Raw genomic sequence first — 20,623 nt, 5'->3', positions numbered from 1 at the left:
AGCTACAATAATTCCCATGGATTAATTTTTAATTGGGAAAGCTAGTCATAAACAACTCTGCTCCAAATTTCTGTTCTCAACAAGATGACAGCTATTTTAACATCATTTACTTACCGGGCAAAACATGCATTTTATACAGTAGCTTCAGCTTCTCTGTAAGATCTCCATGGCATGCTGCACCTAAACAGCATTATATACAGTACGTTAATACTCAGCATTCAATGCCGTTCTATTTATTACTGCTACAATATTTCATTTTAGAAGCTGCTACATTCACTCTGGTCAGCACTGTGCTCCCTTTACAGCCTAAGATCATAAGGCAGGCACTTGACTTCTAAGATCATATGGTCTGCAGTAGAAATAGCAAGAGAACACAGACTACCTTACTCTGAATTTTGTACTTCAACCTTGGGTCCTTCATTAAACGTCTATTTTCTAGTGCTTGAAAATAATTTATATCATCACATTACCACTCAGAAAGGCCTCCAGCTGAAAGTTAAGAAGACCTTTTTGTGTGGACTTCAAACTTTCTAATCTGAGGCTCCAATAATAGCATCACATGTTTTAGAATAATAAGATGTTTACCAAAAAAAGAGAGAAATTCAAGTAAACAGCATTTATCACAGCTTAGCCATGGGCCAAACTGATGTTCAGGCAATACTTTGAGGTGATTTATCCACCTCAACCACTATTCCTTTCAGGTCTACACTACAATTAGCTGTATGAAATCCAAGGAGTATACTGTAGCCCCTCCTTCCAATTAATTAAATGGATATTAGTTAATTTTAACTTACTGAAATAACCAATTATCGGACTTCTTCATAAATCTCGTGACATGTAATTCATAAACAAATGAATTGACCTTCATTAATCAGGTTACGCGGAGATCTGTTTTACCTTACAGGCTACCGTGTCAACTTACCTCTGCTATGCAAACTACAAAGTCTGGTTTGGCAAATACTAACAATCACAGTCTATTGTAAAGCTTAAGACTACAATAAATACAGATGTTCGGCCAAAGAACTGAGTACATCTACATTAGCCATTTTGCTTTGACCTTGGTCCTTTTTAAGCACGAAACCTCCTTATGTTCCTATCTGGTGTACCACACCGTGCAGATAATGCTTTCTCTTCTGGTGAAACTACGTCTTAGGTTATGCACCCAGGGATCACGTGAAGTGCCTCACTGCCGAAGACAACATGAAATAACCAAAGCACAAAATGCGATGCAGTTCTGCGTCCTCCAGCAACAGCTAGGGATGCATTCACCAAAATCGGATTCAGGGCGCAGGGTATCTGGTGACACACGTAAGCTTCTTCCGCTCCCTGTCCCCAGATGTGAAGAGAACTGAAAAAGCTCAACTGCTACTGCTTTTCACTTTTTGCCTGAGATGAATCTGTGTGCGCTTCCTCACGTCAGGCCCTTTTTCCCATCAAAATGTACGTGAATGAAGACAACGCAATATTGGGCAAGTCTACCACAAATGTTATCCGGACTCTCTCAGACACAACCCCCTGGGTCTCCCCCGGCAGAGGTCAGAAAGTTTTACAATGAGAAGAACCGGCTACTAGCAATTTGCAGGAACTGCCTGACAGTTAGCTGCTGCGGGCTACCCAAGATCTGAGGACTGATGCTGTATTAAACATTAAAAATATTAGGTTACATTCATAAAGACAACAGAAGAGGAAGATGCGCCCCTGTTATGGAGAGTAAGGGACAACCTTTGTATGGGTGGATGTCTCAGCTCAGGCTGCCATTTTGACCTGCACGCTGTGGTACAGGGATAATTTTGTAGGAGAGCCCAGAGAATTCAGTGGCCTCCTGCGTGGCCCCTGCATCCCTGAACAGCAAAGCAGATGACCCCGCTGAGGGCCTGTGAACAGCACTGGGGCGGTGGTAAGCCCATTCTTAGTCCCAACCAGAAGTACTGCCTTCCTAGCACTCTGGCGTCACAGGTCTTAAAACCTTCAGCAACTTTCAACAAGTCTTGTCTTTTTGCAGTACAAGTCTCAGGTGATGCATTGCCAGTTTTTATCCGGAAGTTTTAAATTTACTTTGTGGTGAGAGGAGAAACTGTGCTTGGAAGAGAGCACGACTACGTCCTTTGAATCCTTCTACCTGAAACAGCAACAGTGAAAGCTGTCACCGTCACACTGCAACCAATGTCCTCAGACACACCTGCTCTTACCCCACAACCCCTTTTCATGGCATGACGAGGAACAACCTTCACTGAGCCTTTCTGACTCCCTTTCTGACTGTTCTCCTTCTGTCAACACTATGCAGGTGTCAGGTCTTTTCTGGGCGTAACGTCAAATGTGCACAGTTTTCCCCCTGTCTTCTTTGAGGCCATTAACAAAGTAATTAAACAGGTTAGAACTTTATTCTGTTAATATAAAACTTAGTAGCAACACAAAAGCGTTGACTTCAGTCGCCCCTCTCTTGAACACAGGTGGAGAGGTGCGGAGTGTTTGTACAGCATTTAGCTCCCTGAAAGGATTGGAGGAGTGGTGAGGTTAACACTCTGCTTTCCGAACATCCTCCTGCAACCTGTGCTTGGAGAAAAGCTCTTTTCAGGGGGAAAAAAAAAAAAAAGTACACTTAGGTACGCCTTGAGAGATACAGTTTTCATGGTGCTGACTTTTGCACAAGGCTGTGGCGAGTGCTGCAGCCACCAGCAGCCACCGGAGATTTGGAAGAGCTGCATGCTCGGAGAAGGGAGTATTGCAAAAACATGATGGGAGGCAGGGGGCCACTTTGAGCCTATGTGGAAATCTCTCTAGCTTATTGGGATCCTGAGTCAACAATGGACATGCTGTAATCCAGTGTGGTATGGGGGTGCAGGTGAGCTTCTTCACGAGTGAATACTCCAAACAGCTCATAACCAAGGCTGACAACCCTTTCTGAGCACGACTCCTAGAGCAAACTAATCAAGATCACTCCTTTATTTGAACTTGCAGTAACGCAACACAGTAGATGTACAGAAGAATATGCCAGGTTGTTCCATCTTTGCTCAGCTGAGGCCCTAGAGGCACCTGAAGTAGGAGGTTCTTGAGCTACTTGCTGCAGGAGCTATGAAAAGGAAATGGATATTCCCAGTTGGAATTACAGTGCTCTCATACCCCAGGGATTTCATGCTGACACAAGAAAGGGCCATGAGCCCATGCTGGGACACACAGCACCCCTCTTTACCTCCTATTCATGGAGCTCCTAGAAGGAGTCAGTGGCATCAAAGAGAGGCTTCGAGGGAACGAATCCTTATGGTTACATGGAATAAGGCCACTGAAAGAGAGCTGTGAAACTGAAAGGCTTCAGGTGCCATGGCTGCTTCAGCCATCAACAAGCACCCTCTGAGATGGGCCAAGCCTAGGAAGTACTTGAATAGGATGCATCCTCTAGGAAAGCTACACTTGAGTAACAAGACAGAGTCCAATACTGCTGTTTGGACACAGTAAGAAGAGAGAGCACGGTGCCCACAGATCATGTCCAGAATGCCCACGCTCTCCAGGACAGCCACAAGGAAAAGGTGACACAGTCCCCTCTTGAGCAGATGCATCTTGCTCCAACAGATCTTCCTCATTTAGGAGATTTTCCTACCCAAGGCATATTGGGCTGGTGAGGCAGCACTGTTTGTGGAATTTTAAAAAGTCCTGGGGCATTGTGAAATATGCTCAAAAAAATCCCATGTTGTTTTTGTTGACTGTGTTGTCCTTGCTACCATTCATGTGCTTCTTAAACAAAAAAGGGATCGGGGGGTTGACTTTTAAAAAAAAAAAAAAAAAGTTTAAGCTATGCCACATTGGGCTTAGTTTCTGAAAAAAATGTGGTTTTGCAGAATAAGCAGTTTGGATTGTTTAGCCCATTGAAAATTTTAGTTCAGTCATGTTGGCTTGTAGCCACATTTGTGCATTTTACGTTCATTTCTGTTCACAATGCTCCACACTGTTCCTTGTTCTTATTACTCATTATTGGTTCTAAAAAATGCTGAAATGCTGTCTCAACCAGTAACTGGTTGATTGTTATTGACAGCATCCTGTAAGCAGCAAGAGTAGTTAATCCATGGGTCATGTCTCAAAAGGCCATTAAGTGTTCCCTGGTAAACAGTTCCTCAAATACAATTCAGAACTGCATCACAGGAAGCACTGGTTTTTTGGATGGTGCGAAGGGGAGGTGTGCAATCAGTTGTACTGTCACATAGCTATTTTGCACCTGTGAGAGAACACGTGTTACCATTGCTCTACAGAGGGTTTAATGTAAGGCTGCATTTGGAGCCCTAATGCTTAAAAATATAGTTACAAATAGTTGCTGAAAGCCAGATTGGGAAAACTTTTCGCTCTCAAAAAGGATCAAAATGTAAAGCTGGAGGAAACGTCAGGTTGCTGTGAAATAACACAAGATAGATGGTGAGATGTTGGTCATTTACAGGGAATAACTCCTGCTATATTCAAAAAAGGGGTGGCTAGCTCCTGCCTCATCTTTGCTTCTTCATGTTAATCCTGGGGCTTGCACATTCCCTTTGTTGCAATATTGACTTTCATGTCTTGAAATCTTGCTTCTTCAAGACTTGCATGGGCTGTAATCTCCATTAACGACATTCAGCCTCCCTATCTGACCTGCATCTCCACTTTCTCCTTTTTAGGTGTCTTCCATCCTGTTCTCTTCTTATAGTCTGCAGTCTCGGTTATTGATTTCAGAAGTACTGCAGGTAGCACCTCTCACTGCATGTGCTGTGAGGTGCAATACTCTCCCCTCACACCAGGACACATGTATGTGGGGTGTCGGCAGATTTCTGAAGAGAAGCACTTTTATTCAGGGGCAAACAAAGCTAGCATCTTCACTCTATCCTTTCCCTGCTCCTTTTATGTGCACATAAATTTCTCAAAAGTCTTCTTCCTGAGCAACCAAGGGAGCAAATACTGCCTCTCTCCCCTTTCCAGAGCTGGTAGCACTGACAACAGGTATAAATTCCCAGCTTCCAGGGAAAGTTTAAGGAGCAGATAACAAACTGCAGTGTCACTGAGAGAGGAACACTACAGAAGAACATACAAAAGACATTCCCAAAGGAAATACTTTGATTAGAAGTAATCGCACCATTAAGCACACAAGTTGCAGGTCATTTTCGTGTTGAGAGTTAGCGGTCAGGGAAATCCTCAGACCCTAACAGACGTGTAGTTCATGTGTGGTCCTTCTCCCAGTGTGATACACTACTGGCTAATGTAGGCGCACCTACTGAGACCAGCCTAAACCCCAGTGGGAACCACTGTCACAGGCATCATAAAATGAACTGAATGGTAGCATGAACAGCTCTTAAAACAAAGGTGACATGCAAATTGGCATACGTCAAACTCAAACTCATTATCTGATAGCTAATATAACATCTGTGTTTCTGAAGGACAGGATCCCCTTTAGAAACAAACTGTTTTGGTCAGATTATTTTGAGAGTGCTGTGAATTCTCCTTACTTAGCCCAGAGACGAATTCGCGGAAGTTGATGAGCAAGTCTCCGTTTTCATCAAGAAGCCTGAATAAGCGTGCAGCTAATACATCTGAATGAGTTCCACATGCCCAAGGAAAGAGGAGAGCGAACATCCCCTTGAACTGCTCAAAGTCAATACGGTACTGCTCCAGATAAGGCAGGCTGGGATCGTGCCGGTCAATAGCATTGCTGTTTCCTCCCCAGTAGCAGCTAGTCAGATGTTCTGCCTGAACAGAAAGTAAATGCTGTGAGACTGTCATCACGTCTGTAAACAACTCATCGCTATCAGTGATTAAAAAAAAAAAAAAAATCCAAACAACTCACACACACACATTCTTAAAACAACAGACTAGCAGATGTATTTCCGTCTACCTAGCCTTTGCACTTCTGCAAAAGGTTTCTCCTCTAAGCAGCACAAAAAGACATCCCTCTACAAAAAAAAAAAAAAAAAAAAAGAAGATAAAGCAAAACTTTTTCTGCTTCCTAGGCAGATGAAACATGAAATACCTGTTTTGAAGAGAGCAGTAAGCAGCTGTGACTTGCATATATACGCAGGCCTGTTGTGCTTAGTCACCCCCTTCAACCTCACCACCCAGGCAAGTCAGAAAGGGGACTCTCATGAAATCTTTCATTTCAGAGCATATGAAAATAGCAGTTTATTTGAAATATTTTTTGTTAAACTGTATAGTCTCAAAAGTACTGTGTAAAGTCCTACTCTTTCAGTCTTACTGAAGTCAGTGGAAGTTCTGGAACTGATTTTGATGGAATCTAATTCAAAATGATTCAGAAGCTTAGAGAAAGAGATCCTAGTGCTGGCGCAGTGATCAGCCAGGGTGGACTGTCTGACTTGGTCTCACTGATTCCATGGAAGACTGAAAGAAGGCACTGCAGGATTTGGACAGTTTTAAGACCTGACATTACACATGGGAAATTTAAAGGAAAGAAATTCTTCATGGTTTACCAAAAAATCTCCATTATAACAAAGCAGAAGAAGAAAGTATCTTGTTTTTAAGGCACTGTGCATGAACGTGAAGCTAAAGCATTTTAACTGTTCACCTTTAAATATGTGGATCTAATGGTATTGCTGTACAATCAACTTGAAAAGACCTATCACTTTGTGACACTAAATTTCCATGTAATACAGTATGCATTAAAGCATTGACAATGGCAAAAATCAGCTATTGTGATATGGAAGTATTAAACTGCCTGAGATAACAGAATAAAGGTATTTCTGTGCCTAATTCCAAAACCTGGGTCAGGTAGAGAGAGACACATGTAAGTTTGTAAAGACTGATCAAAAGCCTCTATCTATTCACTTTTTCATTACAATAGTATTCATCAGTATATTCATTTTTTCCACAGACAAATCATTTAGTGTATTATTTATTTCCTGAGCTTTTAAAATCTGGTTGGGGTTTTTTTTGTATATTCAATAATACAGCAGCTAATTCAAGTCTGTATTAAGATACCTGACAGTAAGTAACTCACAGACTCAACCTAGTCTTTAGAAAAGACACAGTCCCATATCAAAAATGTTTGCATTTCCTGCAGGCCCATGATCTTATCTTCAGTTAGCTTTACCTTGAAAAGAGCATACAGTTCCTCCAGTTCATCGATAGTAAAAGAAGTCTCTGTCACAATAGTTCGTACCTTTTGAAATATAACATTAACAGTTACAGATTTGAAATCCATGTCTCATTTAAAAGCTAATTTAAATTTCAGAAACTGACTGACCTTAATCTTTGCAAAGAACATTATTTCAGTACTTACCACATTGCGCTTTGTAGTATCTTCAAGGGTTTGAATAACTTTCAGCCTTTGTTTAAATCTCATTTGTTCAATTAAATCTGCTCTGATACTTCCAAATTTCTTAAATGATAAAAAGAAGTACAGGATAGTCTTTGTGTTAATATTTAGAATACTTAGCGTGCCTTTAATGTATTTGAGAAATTAATTTAATTATGTGATATACGACAAACGGTACATTTAAAAAAACTGCTGTTAAGGCATTTTTCTAACACATGACAAAGTTACGAAGACTTTAGGAATATATCACTAGATTTCTTTCTTCCCCCAATAACTTATTTTCATTTAATTTGAAAGGTCTTTATTAAGTTACAAATCCTCACTTTTCAAACCATAATCTCGGAAATTTCTTGCTTGGCAAATCTCTGAAGAGATTGTTTCATAACTCCTTCTGCAGGGTTTTGTTTCAGCTTGTCATGGAATAGCTCTTAATTGCTACAGAGAGAGAAGAGATTTAGACTAACTGGATCTCTAATGGCTGAGACAGTATACCAGTCCTTACATTTGTGAGGATCTGAATCCAAGCATTAAGAATGCAACTTCCATTAGGAAGAAGAGTCTCTCAAGAGCCCAAGTCCTATTTTCAGAAGTTTTTTTTCCACAATGCATGTAACAGTCTCAGGGAGCTCCTGCATATACTACAGAAGCATCCTAGGGGAAAACCTATTAGGAATAATATTCCATGTTTTCGCATGTAGTGGAATGCCTAATCCCTAAGATTTATTTTTGTGAACTATAAGCAGCTTTTTGCCATCAAGGAAACACTTGTAGCATACTTAGAAATGCACAGATGACCAGCAGGAACAGACATATAACATGTCTGTCAGACAGACAAGAATGCCAGACACCGAGTATGCCACATGTAGAACTAAAAGGGGGTGGCAAGATATGCTTTCATACAGGATGGATTTATATTTCCAGTGCAAGTGCATCTACATAAGTAGGTCATAAATAATTTGCTAGCACGTTCTCGTGTGATCAAATTAACGCTAAAGCTGCATTTATCTGTAAAGCTGTGCACCTTTATCATGTACCTTGGGAGTAAAAAGATGTTTCATGTACTTGGAGCATTTTGCAAATAAAGAAGTCTTTTGAAAAAATGGAATCTAGATAAACATCCATGAATATCAAGCATCACAGAGGTCATAAAACCTTGAAAAGAGAGGTCTTTTGTGGCTCTGAGGCCACATCTATTCCAGTAATCAGGGCTGATTCTCTGGTCCAGAGGCCAAATGAGATGGTCTGTCCACATCCATACAACTAAAACTCATGTAGTCTACAGAAAAGGAAGGCTGCATGCAATTACCTTCTGGGAATGGTCCCTTGCCCATGTTAACTTCCAAATCACACAAGGAACTGTTGGAAGCATGTCACTTGTTCTAGGTCAAAACTGTATCAAACCTTTCAACAGCATAGACCTCTGAGTGCCAGTTGTTTAGTTAAAATGGCCAAGATCCAGACACTACTATAGATGTAGCTTAAGTGTTTAAGGCTTATTTTTTTCTACATTAACTAACACACAAAGGAGTTAAGCACAGCTCTGAATATCTGAGTCTACACTCCATTGACAGCTACTGAGCTATGCACAGACTTTTAAAGCTGTAGTGATTATGCATTATTTCAGTCACTTCTATTATAATTATTGTAATGCCAGGCTCTATGGCTTCTCTTAATTGCAAAATTGAATGAAAAGATAGATTTCTTACTAAAAAGTATTTTTAGTAAACGAAAAAATTACTGGCAGCGTAAAATGTGTTATGTATATTCCCTTATTTCAAGAATGTTTCTCTCTTAAAAGTAGAAAGTCAGTTCAGTATCATCACAGAGACAGGTGCTAATTGCTTAATTACAAAAAAATTCCTCTGCATCACTTCAGCTTTCACTGGAGACTTCTCATATATGCATCTCACGTGATTACCTAAGAGCTGGACAGGATCAGAGCTTGATGGAAAGTAGCTCTTCATGAAACAATCCAAATATTGTGCTTTTGCCAGTACTACACCTTCACCAAGCTGTCAGACTCACCATGCTGCCATGACAAATATCATAGGACACTCTGCAAGGGACAAGGTTCCCCCCCTCCTTGGGGGTGGGGGGTGTGTGTGTTTGAGGCAGGGCAAAGGACTCCAAGAAAAAACGTTTTTTTCAGCTGTAGGTCTTCCTATTTTTTTTGTAAACAATAAATGTCTAAAAGCTTAAGGACAGATGGTTACCCAACAAGTACCTTTAACCGCAAAGATATGCCTGCTTACTTGGTATTTCGCTCCTTGTAGTTGCAACAAACCTAACAGTGAGTTCCCAGCCCTGACTGCACACAACTAATTGAGGAATGTAACAGTCACTGAGTAACACATGCCTTGAAGCTTTTCTATCCTGATAGTTTTCGAGATTCATTTTTGTTCCTAGCAGCTGGATATATTCCTTCATGATGAGGAATATATTGAGGAATATATTGGGATATATTCCTTCACGATGAGGCAATCGGAAAAATACAAGGGAAACAGAATTTCACTTAAATGTCCTTCTCCCCATTCTAATATTGTGTGAAGGAGAAGAACTATACATCTAACTTGATTCAGTTTGCCCTTCAGTGTGGAATACGCTAAGGACTACCTACCTCTACCTCCTTGTTAAATAGATATCATGTTATTAAAGCAAGGGACATAGAAGTGCCTCTGAAACAGCTGTCATATTGCCAAGTATGAAACTACATCTCAAACTAAAAATACTAATTTACCCTGCATGTCAATGGAAGGAAAAAAGGAAATTAAGGAGAATAACTCTTTAAAGTTATTCTTTAATTTTTATAAAAAATTATTATGTCAGTGTAATCATCAGGAGTATTTTAACTGATGGCTTATTTTTAAAATTTAAGGACAACGACACTGGTTTGCAAATTTTAGGTTTTTTGCTGGCTTTGTCCTGTGCTTTACAGATATTAATTATTACCAGCTCCTTTCACTTGAATTTTTTTTTAGCTTTGGTGATAATACAGAAGCTAGTGGCCCATGGTCATAATCAGCATTTGCTGAAAAAAAGAGTAAAAGAAACAAAGTTCCACTGATAATAGAAAGGTCTTCTGAAATCATATAGATTTTACTAATATTTCAGTTTGGAAAACCATGAAAAAGCTTAGATGAGAATTAACCCTATTTGAATTACAAGTTCAGCCTTTTGTTTGTAAATCACTTTTTGGTTGTGGGCTGCTCTCCTTTGATGCTGCAGGCTCCTGTACAAAACAGCTCCAATTAAATGTTTTGGTTAAAAGAAAAAAAGACAGACTAACCCCTCTCCCCTGCTCCATTTCAGACTTCTGAGATGAGTCTGTATTTCTTTGATATTCTTTCAGTTCCAAGCAAAGCCAAACTATAGAGTATGACGTTCCTCTGTAAAGCAGAGCTAGTGTGGGTTGGCAAGTTCCTATTAAGAAAGCCTACCCTACCTCATAGGAAGACCTGATTAGTCTGAAGATATCCACCTCAGGATAAGGCTCTACATCATCACTGAGCAGTGAGTGAAGATGAGGAATGGGTGGAAGAGTGCTGTCCTTATTAGTTACGCTGTCCAAATATCTGGTGGGAAAAAAAAAAAAAAATCAGAAATGAGAAACCCAAGATTCGTCTGTACCCGCCTCCCTTCTGAAGGTTAATAGAATAAGGGTTACATATAGATTATTAAATGTAAAAATGATCAAGCCACTCTCTACTAATGAACTACATGATTTTTAACATCAGTTATTTGACAAATCCTAACACTGTTTTTTCTCAAAGAGAGCTAAGGTAACCCTGGTAATTCATTATCCTTACCAAGAAATAGCTCAAATATAGCTAGTCACAAACAAGCGGCTTACTGAACAGGTTTGTTGCTTCTGGCTGTTTAAATATGCCAAGGGAATGACGACACCATGGGAACAAGGGTCAGTGTGCTTCAGTCTACATACCCCACCCCGTCCTACTACTGCCCAACCTGTTGCAAGGGGTTTTAAGGGCTTGTTCCTCCCACCGCTACAGCTGCTGTAGATCATCTGTCTTCTACCCTGCAGAACACTTAAATCCTCAGCAAGCACTGGGGCTTACTTCAGAGAAAACACAACCACAGTCTTCTTTAATCCCAAAGAAATTAAAAACAGACTTCAGTAAGGCTATACTAATGAAACTTATTAAGAAAAAAAATTCCGAAGTTTCAGCAGCATCTTGAAAACTAAACACTACTACCACAAACGAGGAAATCAGAGGTTACACTCAGCAGTACTAGTTTGTATTAAATGACTCAATCTGGTCTATTTATCAGCCTCCCGTTTCACTGAAATCTATTCCTTCAAGAATCTCCCTAATTTTTCTGAGTTCTGTTTATTCCATTCTCAAAACAATTTTCCTTGAGATCAAGGCTTTTTCTTAGCAGCATTTAAAAGGTAGCAGGCAAAAGATGAAGTAACAAAGACCATATAATCTACCAAATTAATCAACCAAAGTAAGTTTCTATAACCAGGTTTGGGAAGTTTATTTGAATGTCTTGAAAGAAGAATTTATATCTTGTTGGTCACTTAACATTATTTTAAGATAATATAAAGAGTATCTTATATGGGTGAAAGGGGATTGTAAGTGTGTAAAAGATTTACATATGTTGTACTGGTTTAAATTGAGTATTTCAACATAGAAGAACACAAATCAGAAAAGCAAGCAAAAAGAAAAATAAAATGAAGAGACTTTATTTTCTGTAATAAATACCTTCCCAAGACTGTCATGGCTTCTCCATCATCTTTACAGTTAAGCAGCTTGTCTACATTAGCATCGAGGACAGCGAGCGCTAATTGAAATATCACCTTTATTCCTTCACAGAAGAAACAATCCACAACCACCACTGCACTTTCAAATGGCATTACACTGAGGAAAAGAGTGAGGAACCAGGACAAGGAAATGGTGGATATTACACCCAAGTCCTGCATGCAGTCATAAAGCTGTGGAACATAGTCACGAGCCAACTCTTCAAAGACACCCTGATCCACCAATGCTCCTGTTGAAAATAAATAAGGTTGGATGTCCATTAATTCAGGAGCAACTGACCACACCACCATTTAGGGGAGAAAAATATATACACGTATATTCTGTATTCTATAAATACAAAACCTAAGAATATTCTACATGACGCTAACACACATTTTCTCACTTTCAGATAAATAACAGATTCTATTCCACTACGGAGCTGTACATACCGACTGAACTGTAATAATTTTTTTTTGTTTTAATTATACACTTCATAAGAGCTAACAAAGGGGTCAATTTGGTCTAGCACCTACAGAAGTTACAATGGCTTAGTACTTACCGATACTAATTAGAATAAGACTTCTCAGCATCACCTGTTGAAGGAGGCCAGGGTGACTGTCTGTGAGGGTTTGGATTTATTTTAAGAGAACTCTGTGTTATAAATATCTATGCCATAACATCAGGTGTCTTAAGCAGGCCAGGAAGAATCATTTCTAAGGCTGAATGAGTACCTCAAGCATTTTTGAGCTACAGTAAAGACAGTTTCCATGATAAACTGAAGAGCCATTCACTTCCACATACACAAGGAAACTGTCATCTGAAAACAACAGCTTTCAGACACTTGTGCACTTTCAAATCAGAGATAAACAGGCACAAAGACTCCTACTGCAAAGAGCCAAAGCTCCTGTTTCCACCTTACCTTAATTAGATAACTGGATCATCTAAAATTCAAATTTTAGCCTCCCATCTCTTTTTTATTCCCTTCGTTTAAACCCACTTTAGAATGCCATCTAATCCTAAGTAAGTGAAAAACCATTAGCTATCACAGCACCTCTTTCTATGCTCCTGAGCAAGCTGTCTTGCCACTAGCATTCACAGTTGTGTCTACACCACACAAGCTTCTACACATACGCTTGCTTCGATACAAATAATACCAATTAATTTGATTAATTTTTGTACTGACATTTTAGAAAATTTCCCCATAACATACCAACAACTCTTGTGTTGTAGTAGTCAGGTAGCATACGTTCACACAGAGCGACCAGCAGCCAGAAAGCTTCCTCCTCTTTTGCGTAAAGGAGGAGTACTGAAGTGACAATGTTCATAGCCTAAAAGAAAGAGAAATATAAATTGCTAGACCCATTCATTCAATATCTAGCACAGTAACTGGGCAGATAAGTGGTTACTATGGTTAGGAAATTACCTACATCTCCCCCTGCAGACCCCAAACTGTTCAAGTATTTTCCTGTAAAAACAGCAGGCAGTGTTTTCCCAGTGCTCAAAGGAAGGCTTAAGAAAGCCTCAAAGAAACCACAAAAAATTGTTAGCTTTTTTTTTTAAAAAAAAAGAAAAAAAAATAATCAAGATTTCTGTTCATAATCAAGGGCCTACTCAGGCCTGCAAGCATCCAGTTACACTGCTGCTGATATTCTGCCAATAGGTGCTCTTGGGGAATCGGGGTCTGATGCAGACAAAATGCCTCCTACAGCACTAACGGTGGCCACTACTGTACCACTCCTTGCAGAGGCAGTTTGCACTCCCCATCCTTTCTGCTCCTATGAGAAGGTCAAGACACAGCATCTGTAGCCTGAGGCAAATGCCTGTAATAGTGCCAGTCATGAACAACCAGAGCATAGTGAAACGGAAGTCTCTTGCTGTTGCTCACTCCTCATGTTTGACTGTGTACATGACAGTTTTTTACGGCCTGTTTCACTCCATTTCAAACATCACAGCATTGTACAATGACCTCTGAATTATTTCCTTACAGCCTCTGACTAGACCTCTGTTACTCTGAAGAAATGAAGTATTTTGGTACCATTTTCTTCTCAGTTCACCTCCTAAGGAATTAGCTGCTCATTTCAGCTCCTGCAACATTTTAAGACTCCAGCTTGATCATTACTTGTTTGAAACAGCAACTAAGGTTTCACCTGAAACTCGGAACAATGTTACAACTCCGTCAAAGTCTATGCTATTCCATCTTATCTTGTCTACCGTGCATGAAATACTTCAGTGCCTGGATTCCCCCTGTAACTGCGAATCAGCATTCTGAATGCCACGGACCAAGTCGCAAGGCTACTAACAATTACTGTGACAGCTTTAGGAACCAGAATCACAGTGTCTTTCTACTGCTCCTCTGTTAAATAACCCTTACAAAAAGTTATTGCAGCTATTACTTAGTATTATATTTGTTATGAAATAATTTATGATGGTATCTATTAGAATTGCTTGCACTTACACTTACTCATGTTGTATCTAGGAGTCTTAACAGTCAGACATTAATCAGGCTTCCTAATACTCATAAATTCAAGTTTCCTTTTTGCAGAAATAGGTAGGAAGGCAAAAAAAGGGCCCAGGTGATAAGTCAAAGTTACACAGCAAGAAAGAATAATTTGGGACCAGAAACTAAAGCGACCTGAATCACAGGCATAAGAACTCCAAAACCAGGCACTGGTCAGCATTAACTCTACCAACACACGGTTGTGATGCACAGTGATAAGATATCTTCTAAGGTGCTTTATTTTTATTTTTTTTTTAAGTTTTGTTTTGAATCATTGAATGGCATCATTGAAAAAAAGCAAAGGAGGTTCTGGAGGGTTATTACAACTAATACATTGAATAAGTAGGTAAAAATTTAAGGCTGAACAATTAAAGGGTTGGTTTTTTTTTTCCTGCTTAAAAGAAAAGAACCTTTCTTCAGGGTCCATTTGTCATTTTCTGTAGATGCACTTCGGGACAACTCTGTTGTTATCCTCTGTCCAGTCTCTAGATTTATGGGCAGAAAATATGCTTACAGAAAACTATGCACATCTCTCAGCATGCGCTGCTAATACTTCTGTTAGAGCAGGACCTTGTGTCAAATCCCTCTGACCTCAGCATTACTGTAATTCTGCAGCATCGAGGCTTTACCTCCCAGCATTATACAAGTATCGGTGTACTTCACACAGCCAAATACTCATGTACATGACTGAAGAAATAGGAGCATAAGGAAAGAAATGGAATTCCAGAAATTGAAAGAGTACCAAGGTATTTCAATTACCTGACAATATCCTATGTTTGGATTTCTAAAAGCATACGCTGTCAAGACTCTCCTTAGAGCAGCAATACCCATCTCATTCTGGAACGCAGGGTGTTCCGGAAGGGAGCGGTGCAGATCCCTCTCTATCTCTTCTGTAGCAAGATTATATTTCCCCATCGATTTCTCCACTAGGTCCTCATAATAGCCAGGATGAGTGGCCATTTCATTAATGGCTCCTGGGAGTGGGAGAACAGTATTAAAACCAGAAGAAAAAAGCAAGGGTTAGCAGATACCATATCCCAACACGATGATCTTCTGCTACCCTTTCATCTTGAATGTTACCAACAAGCACTTTGAAAGCAAATACAAAATGTTATTTTTGTAAAGGCAATTAAAAAAAAAAAAAAAAAAGGGATGTTCTTAGGTGATAGAGGTATCATCCCGTCTTGTCTTCTTCTCTAGAGGCAATTTATAATGAGGTGAAAAAAAAACCAAACAAAAAACAAAAAACAAAAGAAGATAAAGCCTCTCCCTCTTTCAGCCAGAAAGAAACAGGAGGCATGAAGAACAAACCAGCTGTGCAGTCACATGGTATCATGAGCTCTCTCTGCAGCTGGCTGTGGGTTTGATCATCCTCAATAACTCAAAACGTGCCTCTGAGAAAGCTACTTGCCCTGAGGAGGGAGTAAATTAATGCTTGGTTGCAGAAAGTATGATATCTTGGCCAAAAGCAAGGGACAGGAACTCCTGAGCTCTATTCTTGCTTCTGAAAATGACTCTGTCATTTTGGGCAGGGCACTTACCCTGTCTTAGGGATACTATCGCGTGCTCACAGAGTTGCTATGAGATTTCACTGCTGACTTTAAAACTTCTTTGGAAATGAAAATTTCAGCAGCAAAGGAAATCAAGTGTCAGTAGCACAAAGTAATGCACATGGAAAATACTAATTATACATTCCCCATGAAAATTCGTCCAATCTAGCTATTAATCAGACACAGGACAGATCTGTGCATTCCTGTGTGTATTTTCCAAAAAGATTTGTTTAATGCCCAGCAGCAAATAGAAGATGTACAAGATTAAGCATTATTAGGGAAGAAATAGAAAACAACCAGAAAGCATCATTAGGTTATCATATAAAGTCCCTCGTGTGCTCATATCCTAAATGGTGTGGGTAGCTGTGGTAACTATCTGAGGGAGGGGCAGAGCTAGAGAAGGCATACAGTAAATGAAAGGTTATGAAGAAAGCCTAAGGTATGGACTGCTTTCCATGTAACTAGTAATAAAATGAATAAAATTCTTCAACTTCGAAAAAAAGCCTAAGGGCACACAGATCTAGAGAATCCTTGATGGCATGGAAGATGGACAGAAATATTTTCTCACCATCTTTCACATACTGGGGGAACCTAATAAAAAGACAAAGTAACTTTTTTTTAAATTATTAAAAGAAGAAAAAAAAAGAAGAAAAAATAGTGGTTCCATGCAACATGCTTAAACTTTGGAATTTCTTGCAACAACTTGGCCAAAAAAGCCAAAGCTTTTGGCCAAAAGCTTGGCCAGAAGCTTAGCTGGATTCAGAAATGATTAAACAAACGGGGAGGACGCCTGCAGGTGGCTACTGAACATCTAGAAGCCCCTAGACTGCTGCCTTCTGGTAACAGAGTGTGCATTCTGCTTTCTTATATTCTTCCCTAATTATTTGAGCCTGTTTGAGAAAGGGTATTTACCGGTCTAAACAGAACTCTTGTCTAAAGCAGTGTGGTGCCTGCTAACAATCACAGCCTTACTTGCTCCAAATATTTTTGGACGCTTACTGCACCTTCAAACATCTTTGAAATCCTTTCTTCCCTCATGCTTTGCCTATATCCCACAGTCACATTTGAATGAATACCTACCTGAAAATAGTAGCCAAAGTTCCCCTCTCATGCTTTCTGGAATGCCCTTCAGCACAAGGTCTCTGGTTTTCTCTGTGCGATACATACAGACTCCTTGGCCATATTCAGCAAAGTGAATCTTCCAGGCCTGTTCCTTCAAAAACTCTTTAGCCTAAAAGCAAAAAGGCAGGCATAAAGATGTACCTACTCTTTCTAACACTCTGCCCCACTGAAACGCTACATGCTAAAAAGCCTGCAACGTCTTAACTTTCCAAGGGAGCAAGGAATAACTTGGCTACAGTCCAATTCTCTTCTTAATGGTCTGCCTCCTCCCATTTCCTAGCTGCTGTTAAAAAAGTATCATTGAAGCAGTTGTACCTAAGAGCAGGCATACAGCCTCTCCTTGATTTACATCCAACTTTGCTTTTTAATGTAGTGAAGTTGTCTGTCTTGGTAAAATGACAGCATGTTCAACACTTCTGTGAAAAATACTGCCTCTTAACTGTCCGTGACAGAATGAAACGCTTCTGGGTCAGAAACACGTATTTTAAAGAAAACATAATTTAACAACTTTTTCAGTCAGGTACAGCACTCCGAGGTGCATTTTACCAGCTTGGGGTTGAACTCCTCAGGTGACCTCCGCCGATACATTGTCATTAAAGCTTGAGTTGCTGTTGGAATGCCATTGTCGTTGAGGTTGAACTGTCGCTCTCCCTCCGACTCAGAGCTGAGGCTTTTATGAGGGCTGGCAGAAATTAAACTACTTGATCTTGTAAACACCTGTAGAAAGCGGTCACAAGCAATACAGACGTGGGCCTGAGCCAGAGTCTGGACTTTTTACTTCATTTTACTTCAAAATTTATACATGCTAACAGCTAACAAAAACTGAGCAAATTAAATCACCCCGGCACATTCACAGGCTGAGCGTATGACAGCAGAAATTAAACCAGTACAGAATAATGAAATTGTTTCCAGTTTCTCAATAGCTCCCCTCCCTCAGCCCCGGAAAAGTCATCAAATCTTCTAATTAGAATTGCTAAGGTAGTGTTAATTTTAAGTAGCCCTGGGCAATTAAACCAGCTCCCTTGGTCTCCTGTCAACATCATAGGACTGTTGGCTCCCCAGGTAGCTCCTTGACTGTCCAGAATGTAAGATTTTATATAAAACATATATTTATATCTGTGTGTGTACACATACACACACACGTTTATATCTGTATATATGTTCATACAGACACACACAAAATAAATATTTTGTTCCCCTCACTTAAAAAAATGTTCTACAGAAAATTCAACACTGTCAGATTGTGATATGGGAGGAAAAGGATTTTCTGACTTCTCAAACAGCTTTGAAAATTTATCACAGTAAGATCTCGTATAGCAGTTAACACCAAATGCCTGAAATTGAAATTAGTAGTCATGCATATCTACGTATGTAGTCTATTACTAAATATAATAATAATGCTTGCAATTATTAATTTGTGTTTATAATTCAGTAGGTAGAATACGTAGATCCATTTAGGGCAAAACGCAAGACAAAGTTTCAGCATTATACATATATGCATATGTACGCTGGTATACAACTACACGACACACCAATTATACCTCACCATCAACAAAGCAAGTAAAAAACTGACTTTTAAGATTTACATGGCAAACAGGGTAGGGCTACTCAGCACAATACTAAGGTATGGCTTAGTACAGACTTGGAACATGAGATCTACCTACACAAAACCCAAAATGATACACCACAAAAGCCTTTTCTGCTTTGAGATCTGAACTGCTAAACTTTGCTGGGTTTAAGAGATCTGATGAGGTGATATGAAGCACCTACATTTCATACGTAAAACCTAGGAATTCAGCAGAAGCATTGATATTCAAAGTGTCTGTGAAAAGTTTATCTAATCACATCTTTTAAGAACCATTTACTTTGCATAGATAAATCGGGAGGTGGTTCAGAATAGGGCCATCTGATGCCCAGGACAGGGGGATTTTTTTTGTTAGTTCAAATGTGCCAAAGTTCGCTAGCAGTGCATATGCAAACTTGCTCAGCTCAGGTATTGTTTTCTGAAGAATCAAAGGATACAATTTAGCAGCTAGTCTTGAATAGAAAGAGTTTTATATCAACTGATAATTTCTTCAAATTATTAAAATTCCACAATTACACTTTGACTTGGAAAAGTCGATAGATATTAAACAGTATTATTCAATTAACCAGTTAGTTAACTATGACACTTTCCAACAAGATACACTGTAATTTCAGAATGCAGCAGCAGGAGTTACAGTAGCTCTTCCTCAGCAATGGTCATTTCTCTTAGGTCTAACATGAAAAAAAATAGATATCCTCATTGTACCGTTTTAACTGTTCAGCTTAAGGAAGCTAAAGGCATTAACACAAAAGAGGTAACTTATCTGTGTACAAAGGTTTAGTTTTCCAAAAACTTAAAGGTTTTTCCTGGCTTCTTTCTCTCCACACCAGTTAAAATCCCCTTCTAGTAAAGATTCATGTTCCTCCACATACCTCATCATCTGAGCTGATATAGCTTCCAGAAATGTTTTTTTCCAAGTATATTTTTGAAGTGGTTTGTTGCAGAAAGTCTGAGATCCTCTGTACAAGAAAGTCTCTGTCTTTCAAGTTGGCAAAGAGGAATGTCATTCTGTTTTTCGTGCTGATGGATAACGGGCTAGGCAACACACTGGAGCTGTCTGCCTTTTCCACTATTGTCACCTAAGGAGAAACAGTAGCTACAGCTTAAGATCTTTAATTAATCAAGTTGCTTGGTCTAAGAAACCATCTTAATACAACAAACCCATGCCCCTTTCCCCCTCATATCGAATCACTACGGACATCTCTCTGCGGGAAAACAGGATTTGGATACAAGGACTTACAAGTCTGAAGACTGTCATCCCTCAAACAACTGCCTTCAGTACATTTTCCAGCAAAACTCCTTTGCACTGCTTAGTTTATTTTCCTCAGGCTTTATTTTAAAAGAATCAGTAAAACAAAATTTCTTCTGTGGGATGCAGGTCTATGGACTTTTTTGTAGGACCTCCGAATCCTTCTCCTGCTCCCCAACACCAGTACAGGTTGAATCAACACAGACTTTTGCTTACTTTTTATTGCCAATATATGTGACTAAGCCTTTCTTTTTGGCTAACACTCCTGTTCTACTCTATTATAGCTGTACACTGTGATAACAACTGTTACTGCCACTGTATTTTCACAGTACACAGAAACCTGCAACAAAGGGAAACTAACCCCATGTCTTTCCTTGCAAAGGAAAGCACCAAACCCTGGGAGGTGGAGGTTTCTGTTTGGCCTTCAGTTGTTAGTGAGACGGTCACTAACCTAACCGAACTCCAACCTGTAAACAGCACTCACACCACAATCTACTGAGCACAGGGCACTCGTTCCCTGAGCTTTCGGTAAAGCACATTAACACAAAGAAATCTCAGGGATAAGTCATGCACTGTGG

The 20,623-nt window shown here is 39.6% G+C and overlaps 1 protein-coding gene across 1 annotated transcript in view; it reads right to left on the bottom strand.

Moving 5' to 3' along the window:
* The window catches only part of TBC1D9 (TBC1 domain family member 9), a 55,063-nt gene that overhangs the window by 5,624 nt on the left and 28,816 nt on the right, over positions 1-20,623 (bottom strand). The window contains exons 7-17 of the mRNA XM_087737207.1: positions 19,669-19,875; positions 17,758-17,928; positions 17,170-17,320; positions 15,299-15,513; positions 13,253-13,370; positions 12,007-12,292; positions 10,722-10,851; positions 7,244-7,342; positions 7,055-7,123; positions 5,460-5,700; positions 115-180 (exon numbers count right to left, since the gene is read on the bottom strand). Of these exons, the coding sequence (XP_087593333.1) occupies positions 115-180; positions 5,460-5,700; positions 7,055-7,123; positions 7,244-7,342; positions 10,722-10,851; positions 12,007-12,292; positions 13,253-13,370; positions 15,299-15,513; positions 17,170-17,320; positions 17,758-17,928; positions 19,669-19,875 (1,753 nt within the window). The remainder of the gene's footprint in view (positions 1-114; positions 181-5,459; positions 5,701-7,054; positions 7,124-7,243; positions 7,343-10,721; positions 10,852-12,006; positions 12,293-13,252; positions 13,371-15,298; positions 15,514-17,169; positions 17,321-17,757; positions 17,929-19,668; positions 19,876-20,623) is intronic.

This window comes from Nipponia nippon, unplaced genomic scaffold, assembly GCF_047370975.1.
Source record: "Nipponia nippon isolate SJK-2023a ecotype South Korea unplaced genomic scaffold, ASM4737097v1 scaffold_6, whole genome shotgun sequence".
Lineage (NCBI taxonomy): Eukaryota > Metazoa > Chordata > Aves > Pelecaniformes > Threskiornithidae > Nipponia > Nipponia nippon.
The sequence above is the reverse complement of the archived record's forward strand: the minus strand, read 5'-3'. Positions and strand labels throughout refer to the sequence as shown.